This window comes from Pan paniscus, chromosome 11 (assembly GCF_029289425.2).
Source record: "Pan paniscus chromosome 11, NHGRI_mPanPan1-v2.0_pri, whole genome shotgun sequence".
Lineage (NCBI taxonomy): Eukaryota > Metazoa > Chordata > Mammalia > Primates > Hominidae > Pan > Pan paniscus.
Genome location: NC_073260.2, coordinates 16436003 through 16462324, shown reverse-complemented (window position 1 = coordinate 16462324; position 26322 = coordinate 16436003). Strand labels below are relative to the sequence as shown.

Below are 26322 nucleotides of genomic sequence, written 5' to 3'. Positions count from 1 at the left end.
CCGATAGGTGAGAAATGGTATTTCTTGCATCTTTTGTCAATTTTTCAGTTGGTTGTTGGTCTTTTTCTTCTGAATTTTTAGACATACCTTATATATTAGTTATATTAGTCCTCTGTGTATGTTTGTTACGTAATTTATAAATATTTTCCCCAGTTGGTCTTCTTTTTCATTTGCTTATAATTTTTTTGTGATGTAAATTAAACACAAAATTATATAGTCAAATATCAGTTTCTTCCCTTATTGTTTCTAGATTTTGAGTTAAAGTTAGAAAAATGTTCCCTACTCACAGGTTATAAAGAAATATATTCCTTTATTGGTTTTTATTATCAGTGTAATTTATTTTTAATAAGGATTTCTGACGTTTGTAATTTATATAGTTTATAGAGAATAAGAAATGCATCTAATTTTGCTTTTTCCACATTTTGATCTAGTTGTCCCAACATCACTTATTAAAAGTTTCCTTTCCAAAAATAAATTCTACCCGAACTGTAGTTCTAAATCACAAAGTTCAAACAATAAACCTTCAAGAAGAAAACACAGGAGGGAACTTCATTACCTTGGTATAGGTGAAGATTTTTTAAGACAGAACGTAGATAACACTAATCATAAATAATTATCCCCTAAAAACGATCAAGAGTTTAAACATTTTTTTTCAGACCAAAAAAAAAGCTTACCTTTCTTTGGCTTATTACGTGTTCAATCTTAGGCCTCTAACTTGGTTTTCTAATTTGTAAAACTGTAGCTATATTGCCTATCTTGATGGCAATTGAAGCTTAAATGAGAAATTTTGTTTCAAAACACAAAAGCACTGTCTATCATATAAATTAAGATTAATAAAAACGGATTTATATTGGCTGGGTGCAGTGGCTCACGCCTGTAATCCTAGAACTTTGGGAGGCTGGGGCAGGCAGATCACCTGAGGTCAGGAGTTCCAGACCAGTCTGGCCAACATGGTGAAACCCTGTCTGTACAAAAAATAGAAAAATTAGCCGGGTATGATGGCGTGTGCCTGTAGTCCCAGCTACTTAGGGGGCTGAGTCAGGAGAATTGCTTGAGCATGGATGTCGAGGCTGCAGTGAGCCAAGACTGCGCCACTGCACTCCAGCCTGGGTGACAGAGTGAGACCCTGTCTTAAACAAAACAAAACAGCAATAACAACAACAACAAAAACAAATTTATCTTTAATTATATCAAGATTTGTACATATAAAGACGGGTTGAGTCTCAGGATTCACCGAGCTCCAGAAATTGGCATCCTCAAGCCCCAATAGCTAATAAAAAAGGTAAGATAGTAACCTATTTTACCTGGCCCTAAAAACTGGCATCCTCGAGCCCTGACAGCGGCCCATAGATTGGCAGACAACTGCTGAGGGTTCTGGTGCTGTAATATCAGTTCTGTTACAGTTCTTTCTCCAAGGGAACGAGCTGCTCGCATGGCTCTTACACGACCTTCTTCCTCCACCAGTTGACAGTTTACAAGTGTCACCAGTTTCCTTTGCATTGGACGGCTCAGTGCACTCTGGTTCAAACTAGCTACACCTTTAGGAAAAGGGAAACAAAGGGAGCTAAAGTTTTTTCAATAAAAAATAAAAGTCAATTTTCATTATCTGCATTTAACGATTAAGCCACAATTCCTAATGAGTCCCTTGTAATGTGCTTTCATTTTTCTAACAGTATTCTGTCTCTGTTCGTTATTATTCTATAGTAATAAGCAGCCTCATTTTTAGCTACTTTAGCAGTTTAACCTAAAAGTAAAAATGACTCTATTTTTTAATTGTATATAAGACATTTAGAATACTGCTTAATGGTAAGCTCTTAGATTCTACTCCTATGTACCTATGTAAGAATATTGCTCCAGCAATTCTCCCCTCTCCCACATTATCAAATTTTCCCTCTTTACTTGAACATTTCCATCATCACAGAATAAGAACAAGTATGCTGTTATTTCATCCATCTAAAATACAAATATTTTCATTGATCCTGCTTCCCCTACCAAATCTGCCCCATTTCTTTCTTTTTTTTTTTTTTGGAGACAGAGTCTCACTCTGTCGCCCAGGCTGGAGTGCAGTGGCACAATCTCAGCTCACTGCAACCTCTGCCTCCCAGATTCAAGCAATTCTCCTGCCTCAGCCTCCCGAGTAGCTGGGATTACAGGTGAGTGTCACCACACCTGGCTAATTTTTTTTGTATTTTTAGTAGAGATGGGGTTTTACCATGTTGGCCAGGGTGGTCTCAAATTCCTGACCCCAGATGATCTGCCCGCCTCGGCCTCTCAAAGTGCTGGAATTACAGGCGTGAGCCACTGTGCCCAGCCTCTGTTCCATTTCTTTCTTCTCTTTTGCAGCAAATTTTCTAGAGTTGTCTATACTCGCTATTTCCTAGTCTAGTGCCTTAACTACTTAGCCAATTGTAGATCACTACAATTGATCTGTTCACTACTTCCAATTCCTTGTTTCACAATCTCTGAAACCCACCCCAATCAAATTTTTCCCACATCACTTGACCAAACTTGCTAAATTGGTTAAATTAGTTAATTCTTAGTTCCTTATTTTATCTGACCTTCCAACAGCATTCAACACACATGATTACTCATTACTCCTTTAAAACACATTATTTGGCTTACTAATGTATCCCAGCACTAGAAGAATGCCTGACACTCCCAGTCCACGCTCTTTAGATAGCTGTTCAATAAATGAATGAATGAATACAGGGGATAAGTTTCTCAGTAAAATCACTATGGCCACATACACAACAGTGCAAAGCATTCAACAGGTACAAAATACTCAATATATTCAATCATTCAACAATTGTTTATTACACCTATGATGTGCTAAGTATGCAGTGATAAAATTTCAGTTTTGTCATAGACTTAAAATAATTCATTACACTTGTACATCTATCTCCCCCAGTAAACTGTGGGCTCCATGATGGCAGTGACCTTAATCACTGTTAAGTGCTCAATAAAATTTAATGAATGACTGAATGAATACATGCATACATGAAGCTGTCTTAATAGGACTTAACAAAACTAATATTCTGTTACAGCACTATTACACAGTGAATTCAAACAATGTACAAATTTCAAGATGCAGTGACTCTGGTGAATTTTTTTTTTTTTTTTGAGACAAGGTCTCACTCCCATTGCCCAGGTTGAGTGCAGTGGCACGATCACAGCTCACTGCAGCCTCAACTTCCTGGGCTCATGTGATTCTCCTACACCGGTCTCCTCAGTAGCTGGGACTACAGGCATATGTCACCATGCCCAGCTAATTTTTTGTATTTTTAGTAGAGATGGGCTTTTGCCTTGTTGCCCAGGCTGGTCTCAAACTCCTGGGCTCAAGAAATCTACCCACCTTAGCCTTATAAAGTGCTCAGATTACAGGCATGAAGCCACCACACCCAGCTTGAATTCTTTTTTTTTTGAGACAGTCTTGCTCTGTCGCCCCAGGCTGGAGTGCAGTGGCATCATCTCGGCTCACTGCAAGCTCTGCCTCCCGGGTTCACGCCATTCTCCTGCCTCAGCCTCCAGAATAGCTGGAACTACAGGCGCCTGCCAAGACGCCCGGCTAATTTTTTGTATTTTTAGTAGAGATGGGGTTTCACCGTGTTAGCCAGGACAGTCTCGATCTTCTGATCTTGTGATCCGCCCGCGTTGGCCTCCCAAAGTGCTGGGATTACAGGCGTAAGCCACCGCACCCGGCTCTAGCTTGAATTCTTAATAACAATATTGGTTATTTTCAGAAAATAGGACAACATAATTTTCTCAGTCTATACATTTTTCAAGGCATTTCTCAAGCAAACTCCTTTTCCATAACTTAATAGGGTATCCACATCAAGTCATTCAAAGTAAATGTACTACCAAGTCCTACTTATCAGTAAAAATGCAATTTATGAACTTACCTTTACTTCCACTTAGTGGTTTTAAGTAGAGTGCCAAATCCTCAACGCATTTCTTTGCAACCTCATAGTGTTTATTCTCACCTAGATTACTTAACTTAATTGACTGATGATCTGGTACCTTAAAAAAAAAAAAAAGGAATATTGCAGAAATACATTCATCCAGCTCATGCAACTATTATTTATGTACTTGATAATAATCTTGGTGAGTATAAAATTATCATGCATAGATAATACATGAAAGCCATTTAAGTAAAATTAAAGTCAAACACCTAGCCAAACTGCTTTCCACAAACCAAAAATAAGGCCGGGCACGGTGGCTCATGCCCGTAATCCCAGCACTTTGGGAGGCCAAGCCAGCAGATTAACTTAAGTTAGGAGTTTGAGACCAGCCTGGCCAACATGGTGAAACTCCATCTCTACTAAAAACTACAAAAATTAGCCAGGTGTGGTGGTGGATGCCTGTGATTCTAGCTACTCAGGAGGCTGAGGCAGGAGAATCTCTTTAACCCGGGAGGCTGAGGTTGCAGTGAGCTGAGATCGCACCAGTGCACTCCAGTCTGGGTGACAGAGTGAGACTCCATCTCAAAATAACAACAATAACAGCAACAACAAAAAATAACATACTTAACAGCAGGAGCTGTGTGGATTAATGAAGGAAGAAAAGAAGCAGAAAGTTAGCAGTATTGTATCGATGCTAATTTCTTGGTGTTGGATGTTAACATTAGGTTAAGCTGTGGAAAGTTATACAAGTTCTCTGAATAGTATTTTTTGCAACTTTTTTGTAAGTCTGAAAGAATTTCAAAATTAAAGAGTGGAGAAAAAAAGACACAGTTTTTTTTTTCCCCATAGCACTTATCACCTTTTTACTATATTATTTACTTAAGATAAGCATTATTAAGACAGAGTGTTCTCATTCAAAGGTCAAAACTTGGGTAAAAATTGCAGCTCTGCTACTTCTATGAATGACCTTGAGTAAATTACTTAACTGCTCCAAGTCATAATTTCCATATCTGCAAAATGAAGATGAAAATTTGTATTTTGTAGTGCCGCTATAAAAGTTCAATATAGGCCAGGTGCGGTGGCTCACACTTGGAATCCCGCACTTTGGGAGGCCGAGGCAGGCGGATCACGAGGTCAGGAGATCGAGACCATCCTGGCTAACACGGTGAAACCCCGTCTCTACTAAAAATACAAAAAATTAGCCGGGCGTGGTGGTGGGCACCTGTAGTCCCAGCTACTCCGGAGGCTGAGGCAGGAGAATGGCGTGAACCTGGGAGGCAGAGCTTGCAGTGAGCCGAGATCGCGCCACTGCACTCCAGGCTGGGCGACAGAGCAAGACTCCGTCTCAAAAAAAAAAAAGTTCAATGCAATTCAACAAATAATTATATTTATGGAGTGCTTACCATGCACTGGACACAGTTATAGGTACCAGGGATATATCAATGAGCAAAACAGACAAAATGTTTTGCCTTTGTGGAGCTCACATTCTAGTGGAGAGGAGAAGAGGTAGCCAATCAATAAATTAAAAACATAATAAATGTGTAGTGTTCCAAGAGGTGAAATTATAGAGCAAAGATAAGGGGGACTGGAAATACTAGCGAGGGGTTACAAATTTAATTAGGGTGGTCAGGATTGGCTCCCTTGAGAACTGTGAGATATGAATGAATAAAGAACATGAAGAGAGAGGCTGGGCACGGTTGCTCACGCCTATAATCCCAGCACTTTGGGAGGCCAAGGTGGGCAGATCACTTGAGGTCAGGAGTTCGAGACCAGCCTGGCCAATATGGCGAGACCCCATCTCTACTAAAAATACAAAAATTATCTGGGCATGGTGGCGCGCACCTGCAATCCCAGCTACTCGGGAGGCTGAGGCAGGAGAATCACTTGAACCTGGGAGGTGGAGGTTGCAGTGAGCCGAGATTGCGCCACTGCACTCCAGTCTGGGTGACAGTGAGAGATTCCATCTCAACAACAACAACAAAAAAGAAAATGGAGACAGACTGAACGTTCTAGGCAAAGGTAACAGTAACTACAAAAGCCATCACTTGGCAATATACTTGGTATATCTGAGAACTGGCTAAGAAGCCAGTGTAGCTTAAGCAGAATAAGAACAGTAGTAAAAGAGATAACAGAATTCACACTGTAAAGACCTGTAGGCAATTTAAGAACCAACTGAGATAACATTTACAAATGATATTAACACAATACCTGTTGACCTATAGCAGATGCTAAATAAATGGTAGCTAGGTTTTTTTTTTTTTTGAGACAGGGTCTCACTCCCATCACCCAGGCTGGAGGGCAGTGGCACGATCTTGGGTCTCTGCAGCCTCCACCTCCTGGGCTCAAGTGAACCTCCCATCTCACCATCTCAGCCTCCCAAGTAGGTGGGACTACAGTCACACACCACCATGCCTGACTAATTTTTGTATTTTTTGTAGAGATGGGGTTTCGCCATGTTGTCCAGGCTAGTCTCGAACTCCTGGCCTCAAGCAGCCTGCCCACTTCAGCCTCCCAAAGTGCTGAGATTACAGGTGTAAGCCACTGTGTCTGGTGGTAGCTAGTATTCTTACAAAAAGTCTATGATATTTTATCAAATCTAAAATGTTGTTTGCAAGAGGCAACATTTTATACTCCATTAACAAAAATATACTGGCAATTAAATTAAGATACACTATCAATTGTAGATGCACCTTGATTTCATAGTGTGTAACTTGATTATAAACACTGAAAAGAGATTTTGTGCTTTACAAGGAGGACTTCAAATATCAAGATACTAAAGGAATGAATGAAGTATTTTGGTTTATTGGATTTTCTATTAAATCAGAAAAATAATTCCTTTCTGGCTTTAATATGTAGCACATGATGTACAGAATTTCATCTCTTCCTAACTTGTAAAATGGGGATAATAACTATCTGAAAACCTATGGTAAGAATTAGTAATAATAAATGCTGAATACTTTCTGTCAAACCTAATGCAAAGTACACCCTCATTAAATATGTTATTTCAAATCTAGAGTCTTGCTTTGATTCAATAAAATAATTACAAACATGAATTCTATAGCACATGTTCTTTTTTTTTTTCCCCCTAATGTTCAACTAAAGCATCACATAGCTCAGAGGTGTCTTTTGGCTTCCATGGGCCACACTGGAAGAATTGTCTTGGGCCACACATAAGATACACTAACACTAACAATAGCTGATGAGCTAAAAAAAAAAAAAAAAAAAAAAAAAAAAAACTTTACGAATTTGTGTTGGGCTGCATTCAAAGCTGTCCTGGGCTGCATGTCGCCTGAAAGCTAGACAAGCTTGATACAACACATGTTCAGAAGAAATCATGCAGAATTTATTACTGACACATTGGTTTTTGGTTTTCCATATATACCTCCCTACATAGACCTTATTGTTTCATTTACACTATTATATAAAAAGTCAAGTGAAGTAAAAAAAGTAACAACAACAACAAAAAGACCTGTTTCTGGTCAAAGCTTTGATTACATTTCTTTTCATATCACCTGGTGAATAAATATATATGCTTATATAAAAATGTTTCTTATCCACCAATATCACTTATATACATAAATTTTAGCCACAGAATTGAATATGAACTATAATGTAATCTAAGGTTTTGTATAAGGATATGACATTATCTAAAGAAAATCTTTCGCAGAATACAATCATGAAAATCAGGTACATTGAAATTTATTTTTTACACCTTAATGATCACTAAACATACTTTATACCTATTACTGAATAAAGTTCAATAACTATTTCATGTAACAAATTATTAGGTTGCTGCAAAAGTAATTGCAGTTTTTGCCATTAAAGCCACATAAGATGGCTGGGTGCAGTGGCTCACACCTGTAATCCTAGCACCCTGGGAGGCTGAGGTGGGCGGATCACCTGACATCAGGAGCTCCAGACCAGCCTGGCCAACATAGTGAAACCCCGTCTCTACTAAAAATACAAAAAAAATTAGCTGGGTATGGTGATGTGGGCCTATAGTCCCAGCTACTTGGGAGGCTGAAGCAGGAGAATCGCTTGAACCCAGGAGGTGGAGGTTGCAGTGAGCCCAGATCACGCCACTGCACTCCAGCCTGGGTGACAGAGTGAGACTCTGTCTAAAAAAAAAAAAAAAAAAGGCCACATAAGATACACTAACACTAACGATAGCTGATGAGCTAAAAACATAAACATAAATCACAAAAAAAATCTCACAATGTTTTAAGGAAGTTTATGAATTTGTGTTGGGCCGCATTCAAAGATGTCCTGGGCCACATGTAGCCTGCAGGCTGGACAAGCCGTTAAAATAATGGCAAAACTAGTGATTACTTTTGCACCAACCTATAGTAAAATCTTGAATGCTTACCTGGGCTCCAACTAACTGGAGAAGTGCGAAGTTGACAGGAAGTACATCAATATCTGTGTTGATGGCAGTCTGGTCAAAAGGACAAGCTTTTCGATGAAGTTTATTCAAGCAGGTCTTGCAAACAGTGTGTGAACAACCTAAACTGATGGGTTTGTGCACATTCTCATCAAATTCATTATAGCAGATTGGACAGGACAGAAATTCTGTCCATTGAGCTGCCTGCACAGGCATTGTGGAAGCTGGATGCTCGGGTTAGCAGTCTAGCAGATCATTATTTTGCTGTGTAGTGTTTTGTAAGCTAGAAATGGACAAAAGTATGAATTAACCACATATTCATCATTCACCTTTGAAGAGTTAATTGCTTAAGTCAACTATTACAGCTTCAGACCTAAAATACTTCTAAATAATTTTATAACCTTTGGATGTCTTTTTAAAAAAACTTATTTGCTGAATTAATTACATTTCTGAAATTCTGCCTGGAAACAATACCTTAATAGTGTTCCTTTCAACTAAACTGTATTTATATTGGTTGCTGACATAATAAACATCAAAGCTTTTATGTATTTTTCTCAATGACCACATCAAACAAGCAAATTAACTTTCCATATTCCATTTTTAGGAACAGAAATTACTTTGGACTGCTGGGCGGTTTTTTTGTTTTGTTGTTTAAAAAAGTGTTTCCCTTGGATAACCAGTACCCCAAAACATAATAAGGTATGGCCAGGAGTTAATGAACTTTGGAAACTACTGATCCAAACAATATTGTAGAGACTCAAGTGTGAAGAAAACAGCCTTGCCACCTGAAAGAGGAAATCTCTGACAAGACTTGGCTAGGAAGCAAAATGAGGCACTGAAAATCAACATATAAGAGAAGACTGTGATGACTGAGAGATGATTAAGAGAGCTGTTTGTTCATAAATGAAAGACTAATGCTGACCACAACATGCAGTGCCAAAGTAAAACAAAAAAATTGTCATAAAAATCTTGTATTGTTCAATACAATACTTCTGATAAAACTACATTATTTAGCGATTGATATATATAACCAAAAACTGTAAAGTCCAATGAGGAAGACATAGAAGAATAAAACATTATTCTAAAAAGTTATATATGCATGATTAAAAACTGAAAAGGCACATAGAAAAAAACAGTGAGAGAATTTTTCTTATTTCTGAGATCAAAATGTTCCTGCTGGGCGTGGTGGCTCACACCTATAATCCCAGCACTTTGAGAGGCCGAGGTGGGAGGATCACCTGAGGTCAGGAGCTTGAGAACAGCCTGACCAACATGGATAAACCCTGTCTCTACTAAAAATACAAAATTAGCCAGACGTGGTGGCACATGCCTGTAATTCCAGCTACTAGGGAGGCTGAGGCAGGAGAATCACTTGAATGTGGAAGGCAGAGATTGCAGTGAGCCGAGATCACGTCATCGCACTCCAGCCTGGACAAAAAGAGCGAAACTTAATCTCAAAAAAAAAAAAAAAAAAGTTCCATAATTTTAGTAAAGTAAAAGATTTAGTAGCAAAACGATACTAATTTGAACACACTAAACTTCCCAGAATTTCTTTATCTTCCAATTCAAGACTTACATAAGTCTGACAAAAGCTCTCTGGTGAACAAGAAATCTAGGTATTTAGGGCAATTAAACAACTAATACTTTATTTCACAGGAATGTTTACCAACCCAAATATATTAGTTCCACAGAAATTAGATGTTTAAAAATGTAGTCACATTCAAAAAGAAAAAATATATAACAGAAAGTATTCTCAATTATGCCAACATACAAAAAAATTCTATTAGCCTTTATTGTGCTTTCTTTTTTTTTTTTTTTTTTTCCAGAGACAAAGTCTCCCTCTGTCGCCCAGACTGGAGTGCAATGGTGTGATCTTGGCTCACTGCAACCTCTGCCTCCCGGGTTCAAGTGATTCTCCCGCCTTGGCCTCCCAAGTAACTGGGATGGCACCCGCCATCATGCCCGGCTAATTTTTGTAGAGACAGGGTTTCTCCATGTTGGCCAGGCTGGTCTTGAACTCCTGACCTCAGGTGATCTGCCCACCTCAGCCTCCCAAAGTGCTGGGATTGCAGGCGTGAGCCACCGCGCCCGGCCCTGCGCTTTTATATTCACAAAAACAGAGATTAAAAAAAAATCTTGGTAAAAATGAATTACAGGGCTTGCTATGTAAAAAGCACCCCTATACAAACTTTCTCAAACAACTCTAATGCAAATTATCTAATATCGTTATCTTTAAAGTAACCAAATCTTCCAAGTTATAATTTTACAACTTTCATCCTCAAATTACCACATCTATTAATGCCATCAATCTAAAAACCAATTAGTTTCCTTCCAACTTTAGAGATGAGCACTGAGCAGATGAATATATCACTCCCTAAAACTACTGAACATTTTTAACATCCAGTTTTCTGGTTTGCAGAGTTATACAAGAAAAGGCCTTTGAGGAAGAATGAATTTCATCTTAAATCTACTGAAAGCCCTAATATAGTTAATAACTTGAACTGATTAAATATTTATGAAAACAGGACATTGCGTGTAGTTTTTCATAATGGCCACCTGTTTGGAAATGCTAATTCTGTGGGTTAGGGTATCACAGGCCACCTGGTAGTACAAAATAAGAGCAAATACCTTTTCCTTAGTTTTCCAAGGCCTTTCTGAAATGCTTTATATTAAAGCACGTAAGTGTGGGGCTTGGGGTGGGGGAGTTTCAACTATACAGAAAAATGCTATCTTTCATATTGTCACCTACTACACAGTTTTAAACTGTTTCAAACTATACCAGAGCACACTTAATAGTTTTATGTTACAATAGTCCTTAGTATAGTTTTATGTTACAATAGTCCTTAGTGTGTTTCAGCATAGAAACATCAGAGGTTTTAACATAATTAATACTGAGAAGTTTAATTTCTACCACAAATTGAATTAATACCTTTAAGATATAAAGGAAAAACACTGCCAAAATTTTGGCAATAACTCTACCAAATTTTCTTCTCTGTGTCAGAGTCTAGCTTTCTGACAGTAAATTATGAACTAAACTTCCCTTATACGATCAGATGTAAGAAACGCTTTGATTTTCCAAATATGTTTTTCTTCAGTAATATTATCAGTAAATCCTAGATTCCTTAATTAAGATAAATACAATATAAAATTTTATCTAAAACATAGAAGAAACTTCATTCCTTCAAAACAGGCACTTTGTAAACGTTTACCTAGAAAATATTTTTGTAACTACCAAAAATGGTAAATATCCTATAGTCTTTATAATTTAAAGAGCATATAAATGAACCATGGAGCACTAAGACTATATATTAATTTGCAAAACTTCTAGACCTATACTAATACATTTTATGCAACTTATTTGAGTCTATGTAAGTCTAAATTGCTATGAATATTTATAGTTATTACTGAAGTATTCTTCTCAAATAATCAAAACATTTCAAACTGAGATAAAATGGACTAAAAGGCCTACAACTCAAGATACCTAAAGTGATTCCTTAAGAAAAACATTCTAATTATTTGTATTAACTAATTTTAGTTACCAGTTACAAAAATTGAAGAAGGATAATAAGATAAAGCATAGGAGTGAGAAATGCTAAATTAAAGGTGGGACCATAAACAATTTTTCGCTCAAATAATTTTCCAGACTGTAAGTTCCTTGCTATGAGTGCTGACACATAAAACAGGAAGCACAATAGGCATCTCTTATATGATTCAAATTACAAACTGCTTTATTAAGAGCCAGCTAAATACTTTCATTTTCTCTTATTAGTCCACCATATTATGCAGCCAGTTCAGGTCTACGGCATCTGATTTTAAAATGCCAGAATAAAGTTTATGCTTCTTTAACTGTCATATATGTATACAGCATTTTACAATTCTCTTAATAAAAATGTAAACCTTAGGGCTTAGTTCTTCTAATCAAAACCATTGTTTTCATTCTTGTTAACCTATGTGAGGAATATAAGCTACTGAAATGGACTGTCACAGTACTTCCCAGTTTAGAAAACTTAAAAATAATTAGTTTTGTTCTTAAAAAATGATATTTAAAGCATAAGCACAATTTGGATCTCTAGCTAAAAGACAAGTAAAAACCAAAACAGCAATGGAAACAACCTGTAAGCTAGAAACTCAGTACTGGAGAAAAAGGAATTGAATTGCAATTTAAAAGAGTGCTATAATATGTGATTTTGCCGTTAACGTGTGAAGTATATATGACTCAAATTTTACTTCTTAAATACACTATGTGGTTGAACTGTTTTAAAATAAGTATTAGATATAACTTCCAATGCATTCTTTTTTTTTTTTTTTTTGAGATGGAGGAGTCTCACTCTGTTGCCTAGGCTGGAGTGCGGTGGTGCGATTTCGGCTCACTGCAACCTCCGCCTCCCGGTTTCATACGATTCTCCTGCCTCAGCCTCCTGAGTAGCTGGGATTACAAGTGCGCACCACCATGCCCGGTTAATTTTTGTATTTTTAGTAGAGACAGGGTTTCACCTGTGGGTCAGGCTGATCTCAAACTCCTGATCTCGTGATCTGCCCACCTTGGCCTCCCAAAGTCCTGGGATTACAGGCATGAGCCACGGCGCCCAGTCTCAATGCATTCTAATAGGGCAATAATGAGATAACTACTTCTTTTTTTTTTTTTTTTTTTTTTGAGCCGGAGTTTCGCTCTTGTTGCCCAGGCTGGAGTGCAATGGCAGGATCTCGGCTCACTGCAACCTCCGTCTCCCGGGTTCAAGCGATTCTCCTGCCTCAGCCTCCGGAGTAGCTGGGATTACAGGCATGCGCCACCAGGCCCAGCTAATTTTTTGTAATTTTAGTAGAGATGGGGTTTATCCATGTTGGTCAGGCTGGTCTCGAACTCCTGACCTCAGGTGATCCACCCGCCTCAGCCTTCCAAAGTGCTGGGATTACAGGCGTGAGCCACCGCGCCCAGCCAACTTTCTATTTTAACAAATATAACTAATATTAGTGATGACGAGAAAAATACTTTCTTTGAGATAGAACTTACTTCTGCCTATCAAATCATAGCCAATGGATAACTTCATCCTTCATATTACCAAAGTCCTTAGCTCTTTAATTATTCTGATTGTAACAGGATAATCTATCTGGAAGTTTTGGATTTTTATACATCTACTTTTATTCCACTAACATATTTCTTGGAAGAGTAATGCTGATCTACAACAGTAATATCCGATAGAAATATGTGAGCCATTATAATCCGAGTAATTTTTAATTTTCTGGTAGTCACATTAAAAAAGGTTAAAAGAGGCTGGGCGTGGTGGCTCACGCCTGTAATCCCAGCACTTTGGGAGGCGGAGGCGGGAGGTGGGTGGATCACTTGAGGTCATGAGTTCTAGACCAGCCTGGTCAACATGGCAAAACCCCATCTCTACTAAAAATACAAAAATTAGCCTGGTGTAGTGGTGCCTTCCTGTAATCTCAACTACTCAGGAGGCTGAGGCACGAGAATTGCTTGAACCTGGAAGCGGAGGTTGCAGTGAACCCAAATGGTGCCACTGCACTCCAGCATGGGTGATAGAGAGAGACTGTCTCAAAAAAAAAAAAAAAAGTTAAAATATATTTTATTTATCCCAGTTTATACAAAGTATCATTTCAACATGTTGTCAATATTAAAATTACTGAGATATTAAAAAAAATCTTGGTACTAAGTCTTTGAAATCTGGTATTTTACACCTAAAGCACATCTCAATTCACAGAAGCCACATTTCAAATCTTCAACTGTCACATGTGGCCACTGGCTAGTACTGGACAGTGCAACTCTAGAATATTTAAATTATAAAGTAATACTTAAAACTTTTATCAAGAAATTGAGGTAAAACTCACACTTACACTTAAAGCTTTAGTAAAATTAGAGACGCTGATCATAACATTCATGAGACTGGATGCAAAACATGAACTTATTTTTAATTTTCAGCTAGCTTTATTTTACCCATGCTTCCTTTTTCCTTCACTAAAAAGTGAAACTTCAACACGGTACAAACTAAACAGTAAGTAGTTACTAAAACCTTGTTATGAAGTTTTTTTTAGCGTTCTTAGCTATTGCAAACAATGTAGAAGTTCAACTTTTGAATATAAAATCCTGAGTGTAAAGAAGAATGCTTTGCCAAAATGCAAATTTTTGGTTTTTTCAAAGTGGAAGACAGCAAATTACAAAAGCAGAGTATGATTTAACAAAAATATATGAACAAAGGACGTAAGTCTTCTTACATGTCAGGTTACCAAAACAGAAATAACAGATCAGGGGTAACTCAAAGGATCCACTAATGAACACGAGTGTAATTAAATCCTCATAGAACAAGTGCCTGTTTGAATCATAACATCTGCTTTTTCTAAACGTAACTAGAATATATGTTTCACATTCTGTCCTCCTAGCAATTTTCCAAACTCTAAAATTTTGAAAACATTAATCTCCAAATCAACGAAAATGTCAATATTGAAAAGCAGTCTTTAACAGGATGTTAAAGACCTCTATTTCTTCAAAAATTGAACGTGGAAGTAAACAACGTAAGAAAGGCATGTGAAGCTACAACAGTGGTATAGCTTTTTAGACAGCTAAAAGGTTTTTTAAAAAGGAGAATCTATTAATATTCTTAATATCGTAAAAAGCTTTTAACTAAGTTTGTATGTTTAACCATTAAAAGGCTGCACCGGCTAACATTTGTTTCTTTGCTTTTGAGTGACTTTATACCACTGTGGTATAGCAACGTTAGCTTTCTCAGGTTAACCAAAAGTTCCTACTGGAACTTAAAAGTTTGGCCAATACAAAATTGGAAAAAAGATTACTTAAAGCACTTTATTTGGGATACAAACTCACCCACCCACAATGGGTAGGGGGAGAGTAGAAATGAAAAAAAGGAAGGCCGTGGGTAAGGGGAGAGGAGGAATTAAAAAGGGAACCCAAGGGTTATGAAAACATAAATAAATCACTGGATTAGATTTACTTTATGCCAGTGATTACTTGAGTCAATTTTGGTGTGAAGGATTTATCTGCCGGTATCTTAAACGGCTGCCTTGGGATTTGAAGGATGGAAATGACAGCTACCCTCATCTTCTCCCATCCTGAAAGCTAAGGATAGAAAAAAGTACAGCTGCTTCTCTGGGAAACAAAGATGCTTTCTACCATTCTTCTAAGATGGTGGAAGAGTCTCCTCAAGAGGCTACACCAAGAAGGAAAAATGAGAGAGAGAAAGAAGAAAGCCATAGCAGAATTTCCTGGCTGTGTTTCATGCCATTGCTCCTAGCCACAACCCCTGTGCAACCACTCAGGTCCGGCCATCCCCATCCTGGGAGGTTAAGCCCTCCCAGGGCATTGTTTGGCCGGGGTTCCTATTTACCACTCAGATCGCCTCCACCACCCCCTACGCTAGGGTCTCGGGAAGCCCCAGGGTAGAAAGCTGAAAAGCTAGGAGAAGACTTGGTTTCGAGGACCTCTTCCAAACCCCCTTACTAACTGGTGTAGAAAAGGGAGAGTGAAGCCGGGCCTTTGCTTGGGTGGGTTCGTTAGGGGTCAGAGGCGTCCGCTCGGCCAGTGTCGAAGGAAGGTGGCCATTTGAGCCGGTCGCTCCGCATCGAAAAAGCCCTACCAGAGAGAGGGGCCTCCGCAGGGCCCGGGTTCCGTCCGAGTGTCAGGTGCGGCCCTCAGTTCCCAACCCTCGAGGCACCAGGGGCGACAGCGCACAGGCCCCAGGGCTGAGACTGGTCTCCCGCCCGACCGCCGGGGACCAGGCACCCGGGCTGGGGCCCGAGCCGCATCGTGCCCGCCCCCGCCCTACCTGAGGGGGCCCGGGCGGGGTCGCTAAGGGCCGCTCCCGGGAGCCCCGCGACGGCGCGGCTTGGCGACGGAGGCGCCTCGTCTCGCCGGGGCAGAGCTCGGCGGAGGTTTCACGACCTCAAACTCCATCGGGAGCTACAGGGACAGCCCCGTTGGCGGCGGCGAAGGCCGCGACGGGGCCTCCTCCTCCTCCCTCTCCCTCCACCTCCGCCTCCTCCTCCTCCTCCTCACCACGGAGGCGGACCTGGAGGGATCCCGACCTAGCTCTCGCGAGAAGTTACTCCCCACTTAACGCGAGATTACGCAAGCCCGGGAGTCGGGAGTTGGAAGGAAAGCGTAGTAGCCCCAGCCACCCAAACTGCGCATCAACTTCCCTCTGCCTCAGCGGATCCACCCCGATCACGTGACAAGGGAGCCCCGGAGCACTGTGGGAGGTACTGTGAGAAGGACTAGGCAAGCCGAAGGGATTGATGGGAAATTCCCTGCACATTCATCTGCGCCTTGAGCCGGCTTCCTAGACGCTGGTTTGAGCGAGTGTCTTAACTCCCTTTGTGAAAAGCGTGGAATCCATTGAGCAGAATCTGATACATCTGTGTCACATTCTTCTTCACACTCCTGTGATGACATGCTGACAGGATCCCTCAATCCCTTTACAAAGATGTCAAGTAATCTCCCCATTACAAAAACAAGAAGAAAACATGTATTTGGCAGGCACTTCCACATCTCACTTCTTTATTAGAGAGAAAACTCTGTTTCTAGACAAAGAGTCCAAAGTGGGGGGGGGGGAGGGGGGGAAGAAAGCTCTGAGCTCCTCAAAAGCTGGCAAAAATACAAAATTTAAGCACAAATTCTGGCATCATATCTCAAATATTTGTTGAAGCTTTTTACACAGCGAACTAAGGTAAGAATTATTCTTACAGTTTATAATTTATAGATGAAACAGACTTGGAATAGGGATATCAGAATTAACATTTATAAACTACTTAGTATGTGTCAGGCAGGTCCTGTGTTAGGTGATATTTAATTTTAAATATTTTAGTTTTATTTACATTTCATTTAATTAGCAAAGTGATCCTAGAAGGCAGATACAATGTACCCCTTGTTACTGATGAGAAACTAAAGAATGTAGGCTAGAAAATGACCATGACGCCGGGCGCGGTGGCTCATGCCTGTAATACCAGCACTTTGGGAGGCCGAGGCGGGTGGACCACCAGGTCAGAAGTTAGAGACCAGTCTGGCCGACATAGTGAAACCCTGTCTCTACTAAAAATACAAAAATTAGCCGGGTGTGGTGGCGGGCACCTGTAATCCCAGCTACTCGGGGGGCTGAGGCAGGAGAATCACTTGAACCCGGGAGGCGGAGGTTGCAGTGAGCCGAGACCGCGCCATTGCACTACAGCCAGGCGGGGGGGGCAGTGCCAGACTCCGTCTCAACAAAAAAAAGAAGAAAACAAATGACCATGACTTGTAATTAAACTCAAGGCACTTTCCAATGTGAAATCAGATGCCCAACAACAAAAATATCGAAGTAAACCTACGATAAATTAGAATATGGAAAGGTTGCTCCTACAGTTTTAACAAAATATATAGTTATTACCTATTATATTTGTCTGAATGACAGGCAAAAATCAGTGTTTTTGAAAAAAGATTCATTGGCCACATCGAAGACGTTTTTTCCACACATTATCTTTTTCGTTCTCTTCTCTTCATGAAACATATGCCAGGCCTAGAGAACTGTTAACAACCAATAATTGTTTCAGTAATTTCAACTGGACAGTGATAGGTAGTTTACATGTGCATATTTGTTTTCCACCCTACTGTGTATATATATATATATACACACATATATACATATATGCACATATATACATATATACATACATATAAATATATATACACATATATAGATACATATAAGTATATATACACATAAACATACACATTATATATACATATATGTACACATATTTTTTTTTTGAGACGGAGTCTCACTCTGTCACACAGGCTGGAGTGCAATGGCATGATCTCAGCTCACTGCAACCTCCACCTCCTGGGTTCAAGGAATTCTCCTGCCTTAGCCTCCCCAGTAGCTGGAATTACAGGCACCCGTCATCATGCCCGGCTAAATTTCTTTTTTGTATTTTTGTAGAGACGGGTTTTCACCATGTTGGCCAGGCTGGTCTTGAACTCCTGACCTCAGAAGACCCGCCTGCCTCGGCCTCCAAAAGTGCTGGGATTGCAGGCATGAGCCACCAGTCCAGGCCAAATTTTTCTATTCTACTGGATATATTTACATTTCACTAGACAGGAGAATATATATTTCTGATAATCGGAGATTTTTCAAAGGTGTCCTGGTCACCATATTTATTTTTGAGATGGGGTCTTGCTCCCTCACTTAGGCTGACTGCAGCGGTGTGATATTGGCTTACTGCAACCTCTGCCTCCCAGGTTCAAGGGATTCTCCTGTCTCAGACTCCCGAGTAGCTGGGATTACAGGCGAGCGCTACCATGCCCGGCTAATTTTTGTATTTTTAGTGAAGGGTTTTCATCAGGTTGGCCAGGCTTGTCTCAAACTCCTGACCTCAAGTGATCTGCCAGCCTCGGCCTCCCTAAGTGTTAGGATTACAGGCCTGAGCCTCGGCGCCCGGCGCTGACCACCATATTTAAAATTGCAATTCCATCCCCCTTCTCTGGTACTCCCTATTCCTGATTTTTCTCCAAATTCCTTCTCAAAATTTGACATACATGGATTTTACTTACTTGTTTACTGTTTGTCTCCCTTCACTAAGATGTTTCACAAGAGCAGGAATTTTTGTCTGTATACCTAACTTATACTTCATTGTAAGGACTCAGGAAGTATTTGCTAGATGAATGATTAATGTATAGTCAGGAGAAATTGTATCCTTTAAATTGTATCCTTTAAAAGTTCAAAGATGAAGACAAAACACATTGTTCTCCATTCCCACCTCCAGTTTATTATTTCTTATGTAAACATGTAAGATAGTTACATCCCAGGAAAAAGGGCAAGTGTTTTTCTCTTACAACGAAGTAACGACTACCTTTTCAAGATCTTTTATATGTAAATGGAGTAAATGAAGAGGCTGAACTCAAACACTTTGCAATTTTCTGTCATATCAGAAACACAAACTAAATGTGAATATGTTAAATGAATAAATTCTATACTTTGTCATACCTGAACTTTAAAAAAAGATTCCATTTTCCTGAAAATTTTTAGACATATCATGCAAACAGACACTCTCCTAGGAATGTTTGGAGATCATTCTGTGCTACTGAACAGGAATAAATAATATAAATAATAACCATCACTTTCACAAAACACCCCTCCCCCAGCAAAAATCTCAAAGTGCTCACAAAAAATTTTACAACAATCTTACAAGGCACACATAAAACTTAAACATAGTTTCAACCAATTTTTTTTCAAATATCCAAGATAGTAGATACTAATTCCTAAAAAATCAGAGTACTATTCTTTTACCCTCTCCTCCCATCTCCATCCTTCCCCCTTCCCCCCACGCCATTTTATAATAGGAAGCAAAAATAAGAAAAGTACTTCAATCACTAGTAAACTATTTCTGAAAAGAAAATATTTTCACACCAACAAATGGCCAATCTTAGGTCAAATGGAAGCAATGAGCTATGAATGAAAAGTTAGCAATGAGCTATCACACTTTCCAGTGGAAAAAGATCCACTAATTAGAAAAATTATGTCTCCAATGGAGTACTTAAGTAACAAAGTTCATAAAGACACAAAACCGTCCTCTCTTGCTTTCCCCTCTTCTGTTCTCAGGAAGAATTAAATATAAAATCATGGAATTTTAGACCTGGAAATGATCTTTCAAATGATCAAGATCAAAGTTATTTTACATATAAAGTTAAAAAGTTCAAGGAGAAGTTCAGCACAATGTCGCTAACTAGTAACATTGGGTTATGAAGTCGGTTTTTTCATCAAACGAGACCTGCATTCTTGAAAGTCTCAAGGAAAGTTAAAATTCAGTGGAGAATGTCTTTCCCACAAAATTGTCAAAAAAAGGTTAACACTTATAACAACGAACATGTGATTCATTCATCACACAATTTTTATAAATGGTACAAAGTATATTACATTTTAAAATACAGAAGGGCTTCAATAGAAATTAAATACAGTAGAAATTCTACATAAAGCTAAGTTAACTAGAGGAGGACTAGAACAGCTTCAAAGAAAGATGCATCTAGTCAGTCTTCTTTACGAAAAGCAGTTCCTGTGTTTTAGAGAATATTATTTGCCCTGCAGTATATTTTAATCTTTGTTAAAATAATTTTTAAAAGTTTTGTGTTATATGTAGACGGAGATGTTAGAGAACTATGGCTCGGAACACCATCTCAAATATGACTCTCGCTAAAATAATCATACAGTCATGGTTTTCCTTTTGGCATATTTTTGGAAATATAAAACTCTAGGGATGGTTAAGATTTTTATCAACACATAGTGAATGGAAATTACATTAATGTAAATGAAAAAATACAACACTAATAGCTACCCCTTTTTAAATTGCTCATCTAGTAACAGCTAGAATATATATTGCCAATTCAAAATTTAAAATGACATGGATGAACCTCAAAGTCATTATGCTGGGTGAAAAAGCATTTCAAGAGGGAACGTACTATAAGATTCTGTTTATATGACAGTCCAGAAAAGGCAAAATAATAGTGACGGAGAACTGTTGCCAGGATTAGAGCTAGAAGGAGCTGACTACAAAGGGACGGCATGAGAGAGCTATTGGGAGTGAAGGAACTGTTCTGTACCGACTGCAGTAGTGGTGCACAAATCTTTCTGTTAAAATTCACAGAACTATACACCAAGAAGAAATTTCAATTTTACTTCATGTTAAATAAAAAATAAAATAGAGAGGAACTTTTAAAACAGTAGAACAGATATCCCTGGTAAAGGTAGAATTTCTCATTTTTCACAGCTTCATGCCAATGGTATAATTTTACCGGCCACAAAATTATTAAATCCGATTGTATTAAATAAAATCAAGAAACTCGGGCCCAATGAACCATTTCTTAAGTATGTATACTAATAAGGCATGGAAATAAAAGTATTTTAAGGATTATTAACCCTGTATAAAAAAATTCTGCTATTCCCAAGTGAATCTGAATTGTTACTTTATACATTTTAAAATGAGAAGTATCTTGGTGTTTAGTTTGGAATCCAAGAACAGCTGGTAAAAAGTTAAAAAAAATTTTTTTTAGTGCCATCTGTTCTAAAGTGACTAGAAACAGATAATAGTGTTTTTACCTTTATTTTCTCTTCTTGTTATCCTAATTCATTAAAGTTTTTATATGATTGGATTTTATACTTAAATCAATTACCTAGAGACTCCAAATCAGAATCTGCAAATACTGCTGGATCCTTTGTCACTAGAATCAAGAATATATAAGAGAGGAACACTATTTCTCTAGGGATACTACTGAGACTTATATGTAAGGTATGAGATGAGACAGAATCCCATCAGCTTTACTGTGCCTCCCATAACTTTGGAACTGTTAGAAGTTCAGAAAGAATGATTATGTGTAAGCTGACAAAATATAAGAAACAAAGATTGGGGGGATGAAATATTACAAATGCTGCATCTCTACAGAAAGACTTGCGTAATAGAATAATACAAACTTTATATAACAAGTCTGTGATTATAATTATAGTAGACTTTGCCTTTTGAGATCAGGCCTAGATAGTTTTTCACCACTGCTTCTGCCATGGACAGAGGTTAAGTGCTTTTTGAGAGCAGACTTGTGCTTGAAATCCATATCACAACAGTGGCATTTGTATGGCCGATCCCCACTGTGTATGTTCAAGTGGTCCTGAAGTGTGCTTTTGGCAGTAAATGTCTTCAAGCACACAGTACACTGAAAGGGCCGTATGCCCATGTGTCCTCGAATGTGTCGGTTGAGATTTTTCTTCTGTGTAAATGTTTTTCCGCACTGTAAGCATAAGAATAGTTTATGCATTTTAAGGTGGCGCAGATAGTTTTCAACATGAAGAAAGCCTCGAGGACACCTGGGGCACTGGTGCCTCAGTGAATAACCTTCCTCCAGATTCTGAATCTCACTCACTGTACCATAACTTCCTTCAGTATTCTCACAAAATAAGCCCTGATCTTGATTCCCAGGAACTTCAGCCACTCTGCTCTCAACTGTAGAATTGATCAATGAATGCTGTGTTTCAGAGAAATACATGCTTGCTTTTGAAGAGGTACAAGGCTGTGAAAACTGCCCATTTTCGACACCAGCTGTACTGATGGATTCTACATGAAGGATACAAATTTCATTGTCTTTAAAACCTATGTCTACTGTAGACAGCTCTGGTGACTTCATTTCCTTTCTCTCTGATGTCAGACTCTCTACTGCAGACTGCAAAGCATTGCTTTCCTCTTCTTTAACATGGAAATCTATGTTTACAGGACTATCTTCTGAAATTTCAATTATCTCACAGTCTTTATCAGAATTTTCATCTTCATTCTTAACATCAGGATCAGAAGACTGACACAGGTCAGTGTGTTGGTTGTTGTTTTTCATAGAAAGATCAATTTCCAGATACTTTGACAAAGCTTCTGTGCACTTTTCCACAATGTGAACCATCTGAAGGTAACTGGCAGCAGTCAAGTATTTCAAAAGCTCTTTCCTTTTAACTTCAAGTGCTCCAGTATAGCAAGACAGTAACAATTTTCTGCCAACTTCTGCACTCTGTAAGATGGTGATTCTGACATGTTTTGACTGTGTGAGTAAAAACTGATCTCTCATAAAAGTGGAGCAAGCAGCCAAAATCACCTTGTGCCCCTGGAACTCAGTGTCATTAATGTAAATTGATACATCACAAAATAAATTCTGCTGTCTCAAAAGATTCATTTTCTGCAAGACCACATCTCCTTGCTGTTCAAACTGGAAATGCAGAACATCAGACTCAGCAGCCATGATCACAATCTAAGCAAAATAAAACACAAACATTGATGTAATAAGGATAGGGAATGCTTTCCCATGCTGTAATAGTGAAAACAAACGAAAAACCCCAAACCTGAATTAGGAAAAAGAAGACTCAAAGTCTAATGTAGGTGTTATGAACCTTTATGCCACCATCTCAAAACGAGAACTTTATAATGCACTTCTCTATGATCTCATAGCACATTTTTCATAACTTTGTTACAACATTCATTACAATGAATTGTAGTGAACAGTTTCTAGCTTGTTTCTTTTGCTAAATGTTGTGTGCCTTGTGGTCAAGAACAATCTATCAATTTTGAAATCCAATAATAAGCACTGTGACCACCACAAAGTTGATTTAACATAATATATCCAATTAGCAACTTTAACGTAATCTCCAAACTTCCTACTCCCCACCACTACAACAGGTCCTCCTTCCGGTTCACCTGGACAACTGCAATGTCTTCCAACAGGTCTTCTTTATACCACACTCTTGTGTATGCCAGATTACCCGCCTGAGTGCCACCAGGATTAACAACCCTTATTTTATTTTATTTTATTTTAAATTTCCCTTTTCTGCTTTAAATCTTCTATCGTTCTTCTCTACCTCCGGGACAGTCCAGATTTCTTAGGAAAGAATACGAGACCCATCACGATTTGGCTCTAACCCATCTTTATGGCTTTATCACCTTCTATTCTCTTTTTCATACTCGAACCTCGTTCAATACTAAATTTTTCCATCATTACCCAGACAAAAAGACACGAATACACATTTCTTACATTCGCGTTTCCAGTTCCTTTTTTCAGCTAGTGATTAGGCTCCTTTAAGCCCAAATCAAGTAAAACTAATATGACTCCACCTCCCGTTTCAACCAGAGAGAGTCAGCTGCTCTCTCTGAGCACCGCGAGATGGTGCCTGATGCATCTGTGTTCCTGCACCGAGCTCAGGGGCCCACACAGAGCAGGAGGAGCTCAGGGAACATCTGCTGAACTGAAACCGGATGCCAGGTTCAGCACACAGGTATTCTGGAGGCAACCCTGCGAAGGGCCAAGGCCCTGTCGGCCCACTGGTTGCAGCACCAGATTAGCCACTCCGGGGCCGAGCCCAGCTGTCCTCCTCCTCCTCCTCCTCTTCCTCAGGCACCCTCCACCTGAGGAATCTACTTTGCACTCACTCACCGACTCAGAAAACTAGAGTCAAGGATTCCGCGGCAGCGTCTGCCCAAGCCGGAAGATAGACTTAGCCTGGAAGAAAACACATCCGGTGTCAACCAGCTTTATTCTTTACTGGGGCCCTCTAGGCGCCCCGGAAGGACATTCTGAGACGGTCTTCCTTCCTCACTTCCCCCCTCTTGGAATGACAGAAAGGCTCCTGAATGCCGGCAAGCCCCATCTCTCTTGTCCCAGTTTCGGCACTCGAGCCGTTTTCCCCCACCATCCCTTTTTTTTTTTTAAGACGGAGTTTCGCTCTTGTTGCCCAGGCTGGAGTGCAATGGCGCGATTTCGGCTCACTGCAACCTTCGCCTCCCGGGTTCAAGCGACTCTCGCTCCGCAGCCTCCCAAGTAGCTGAGATTACAGGCGCCCGCCACCACGCCTGGCTCATTTTTGTATTTTTAGTAGAGACGGGGTTTCACCATGTTGGCTAGGCTGGTCTCGAACTCCTGACCTCAGGTGATCCGCCCGCCTCGGCCTCCCTAAATGCTGGGATTACCGGGTTGAGCCACCGCGCCCAGCCGAGCCATTTCCTTTTGTGAGTCCTCCTGAACATCCGAATTGGAGACGGGGTTTGAGGTTCGGTTACGGCACGTCTGTCAGAGTAACCAGACCTTTTATGGATTATTCTGGGACGATTCCTCTCCTTATTGGGGCCACCTACAACTTGAAAGGTGGCAGAGCAGAAACTATCATAAAGATCCGTATTCGAGATTGCCTAGATAATGCCCCATCAGGAGATGGCCCCAACCTCTGGATCTAGCTTCACACTTAAATGCGTTCCTCCATCCCAAAACTTTTGGCCCAGCTGTTTCCTCTGACGTGCCCTAGCCTTTTCCCCAGGTTTTTTTTTTTTTTGAGACGGAGTCTCTCTCTGTCGCCCAGGCTGGAGTGCAGTGGCAGGATCTCGGCTCACTGCAAGCTCCGCCTCCTGGGTTCACGCCATTCTCCTGCCTCAGGCTCCCGAGTAAGCTGGGACTTCAGGTGCCCGCCACTACGCCTGGCTAATTTTTTTTTTTTTTTTTTTTTGTATTTTTAGTAGAGACGGGGTTTCACCGTGTTAGCCAGGATGGTCTCGATCTCCTGACCTCGTGATCCGCCCGCCTTGGCCTCCCAAAGTGCTGGGATTACAGGCATGAGCCACCAAGCCCGGCCTTCCCCAACGTATCTTTAAAGAACCCGTTTATAAATCTCATCATCCTGAACTGCCCTAAGATAATTGGTTCCCAGTTGGAAACCTGTAATCCCTTTTCCTGCCTTCATTATTGCAGTTAACACGCCTGTATTAATTTGTGCCTCATCTAGGCAGAGTTATTTAGGACAGTGGCTTACTGATCTTTGTATTCTCGAAGTCTAGCACTTGGTAGGCATCAAGTATTTGTGCTGAATGAAGATATGTCTGAAGAAGTTCTTTTTCTTTTTTTTTTTGAGACAGAGTCTCACTCTGTCGTCCAGGCTGGAGTGCAGTGGTACGATCTCGGCCTACCGCAACCTCCGCCTAGCAGGTTCAAGCAAATCTCCTGCCTCAGCCTCCGAGTAGCTGGGATTACAGGTGCCTGCCACCACACCCAGCTACTTTTTGTATTTTTGGTAGAGATGGGGTTTCACCATGTTGGCCAGGCCGGTCTCGAACTCCTGACCTCAGGTGATCCACCCGCCTTGGCCTCCCAAAGTGCTGGGATTACAGGCATGAGCCGCCACGCCCAGCCTCTGCACCAAATCTATTCCTTTTTTTTTTTTTTTTTTTGAGACAGAGTCTTGCTCTGTCGCCCAGACTGGAGTGCAGTGGCGCGATCTCAGCTCACTGCAAGCTCCGCCTCTCGGGTTCACGCCATTCTCCTGCCTCAGCCTCCCGAGTAGCTGGGACTAATGCCCTGCCACCAGGCCCGGCTAATTTTTTGTATTTTTAGTAGAGACGGGGTTTCACCGTGTTAGCCAGGATGGTCTCGATCTCCTGACCTTGTGATCCACCCGCCTCGGCCTCCCAAAGTGCTGGGATTACAGGCGTGAGCCACCGTGCCCGGCCGCCTCTGAACCAATTCTTAAAGGCAGTTGC

The 26322-nt window shown here is 40.1% G+C and overlaps 2 protein-coding genes across 9 annotated transcripts in view; both read right to left on the bottom strand.

The window, feature by feature from the left end:
- RC3H2 (ring finger and CCCH-type domains 2) overlaps positions 1 to 16451 on the bottom strand; it is a 56388-nt gene extending 39937 nt beyond the window's left edge. For 5 of the 7 annotated variants that reach the window (XM_003833136.6, XM_008958645.5, XM_008958643.4 and 2 more), the window contains exons 1-4: positions 16077 to 16451; positions 8266 to 8563; positions 3900 to 4017; positions 1305 to 1538 (exon numbers count right to left, since the gene is read on the bottom strand). In XM_003833136.6, coding sequence (XP_003833184.1) covers positions 1305 to 1538; positions 3900 to 4017; positions 8266 to 8496 — 583 coding nt within the window. In that variant the 5' untranslated portion in view covers positions 8497 to 8563; positions 16077 to 16451. The other 2 variants (XM_063594225.1, XM_008958642.4) reach the window with 2 other exon arrangements.
- A 2579-nt stretch (positions 16452 to 19030) lies between these two features.
- Positions 19031 to 26020, bottom strand: ZBTB6 (zinc finger and BTB domain containing 6). Of its 2 annotated transcripts, none has more exons than XM_008958648.5 (2): positions 23834 to 26020; positions 19031 to 23056 (listed from the first exon to the last, which is right to left on the bottom strand). In XM_008958648.5, the coding sequence occupies exon 2, from the start codon at positions 23045 to 23047 to the stop codon at positions 21773 to 21775; it is 1275 nt and encodes a 424-aa protein (XP_008956896.2). In that variant the 5' UTR covers positions 23048 to 23056; positions 23834 to 26020; the 3' UTR covers positions 19031 to 21772. The 2 variants fall into 2 exon arrangements, with proteins under 2 accessions (XP_008956896.2, XP_003833189.2); XM_003833141.5 differs by having other exon boundaries at positions 24233 to 26020.
- Positions 26021 to 26322: the final 302 nt, after the last annotated feature.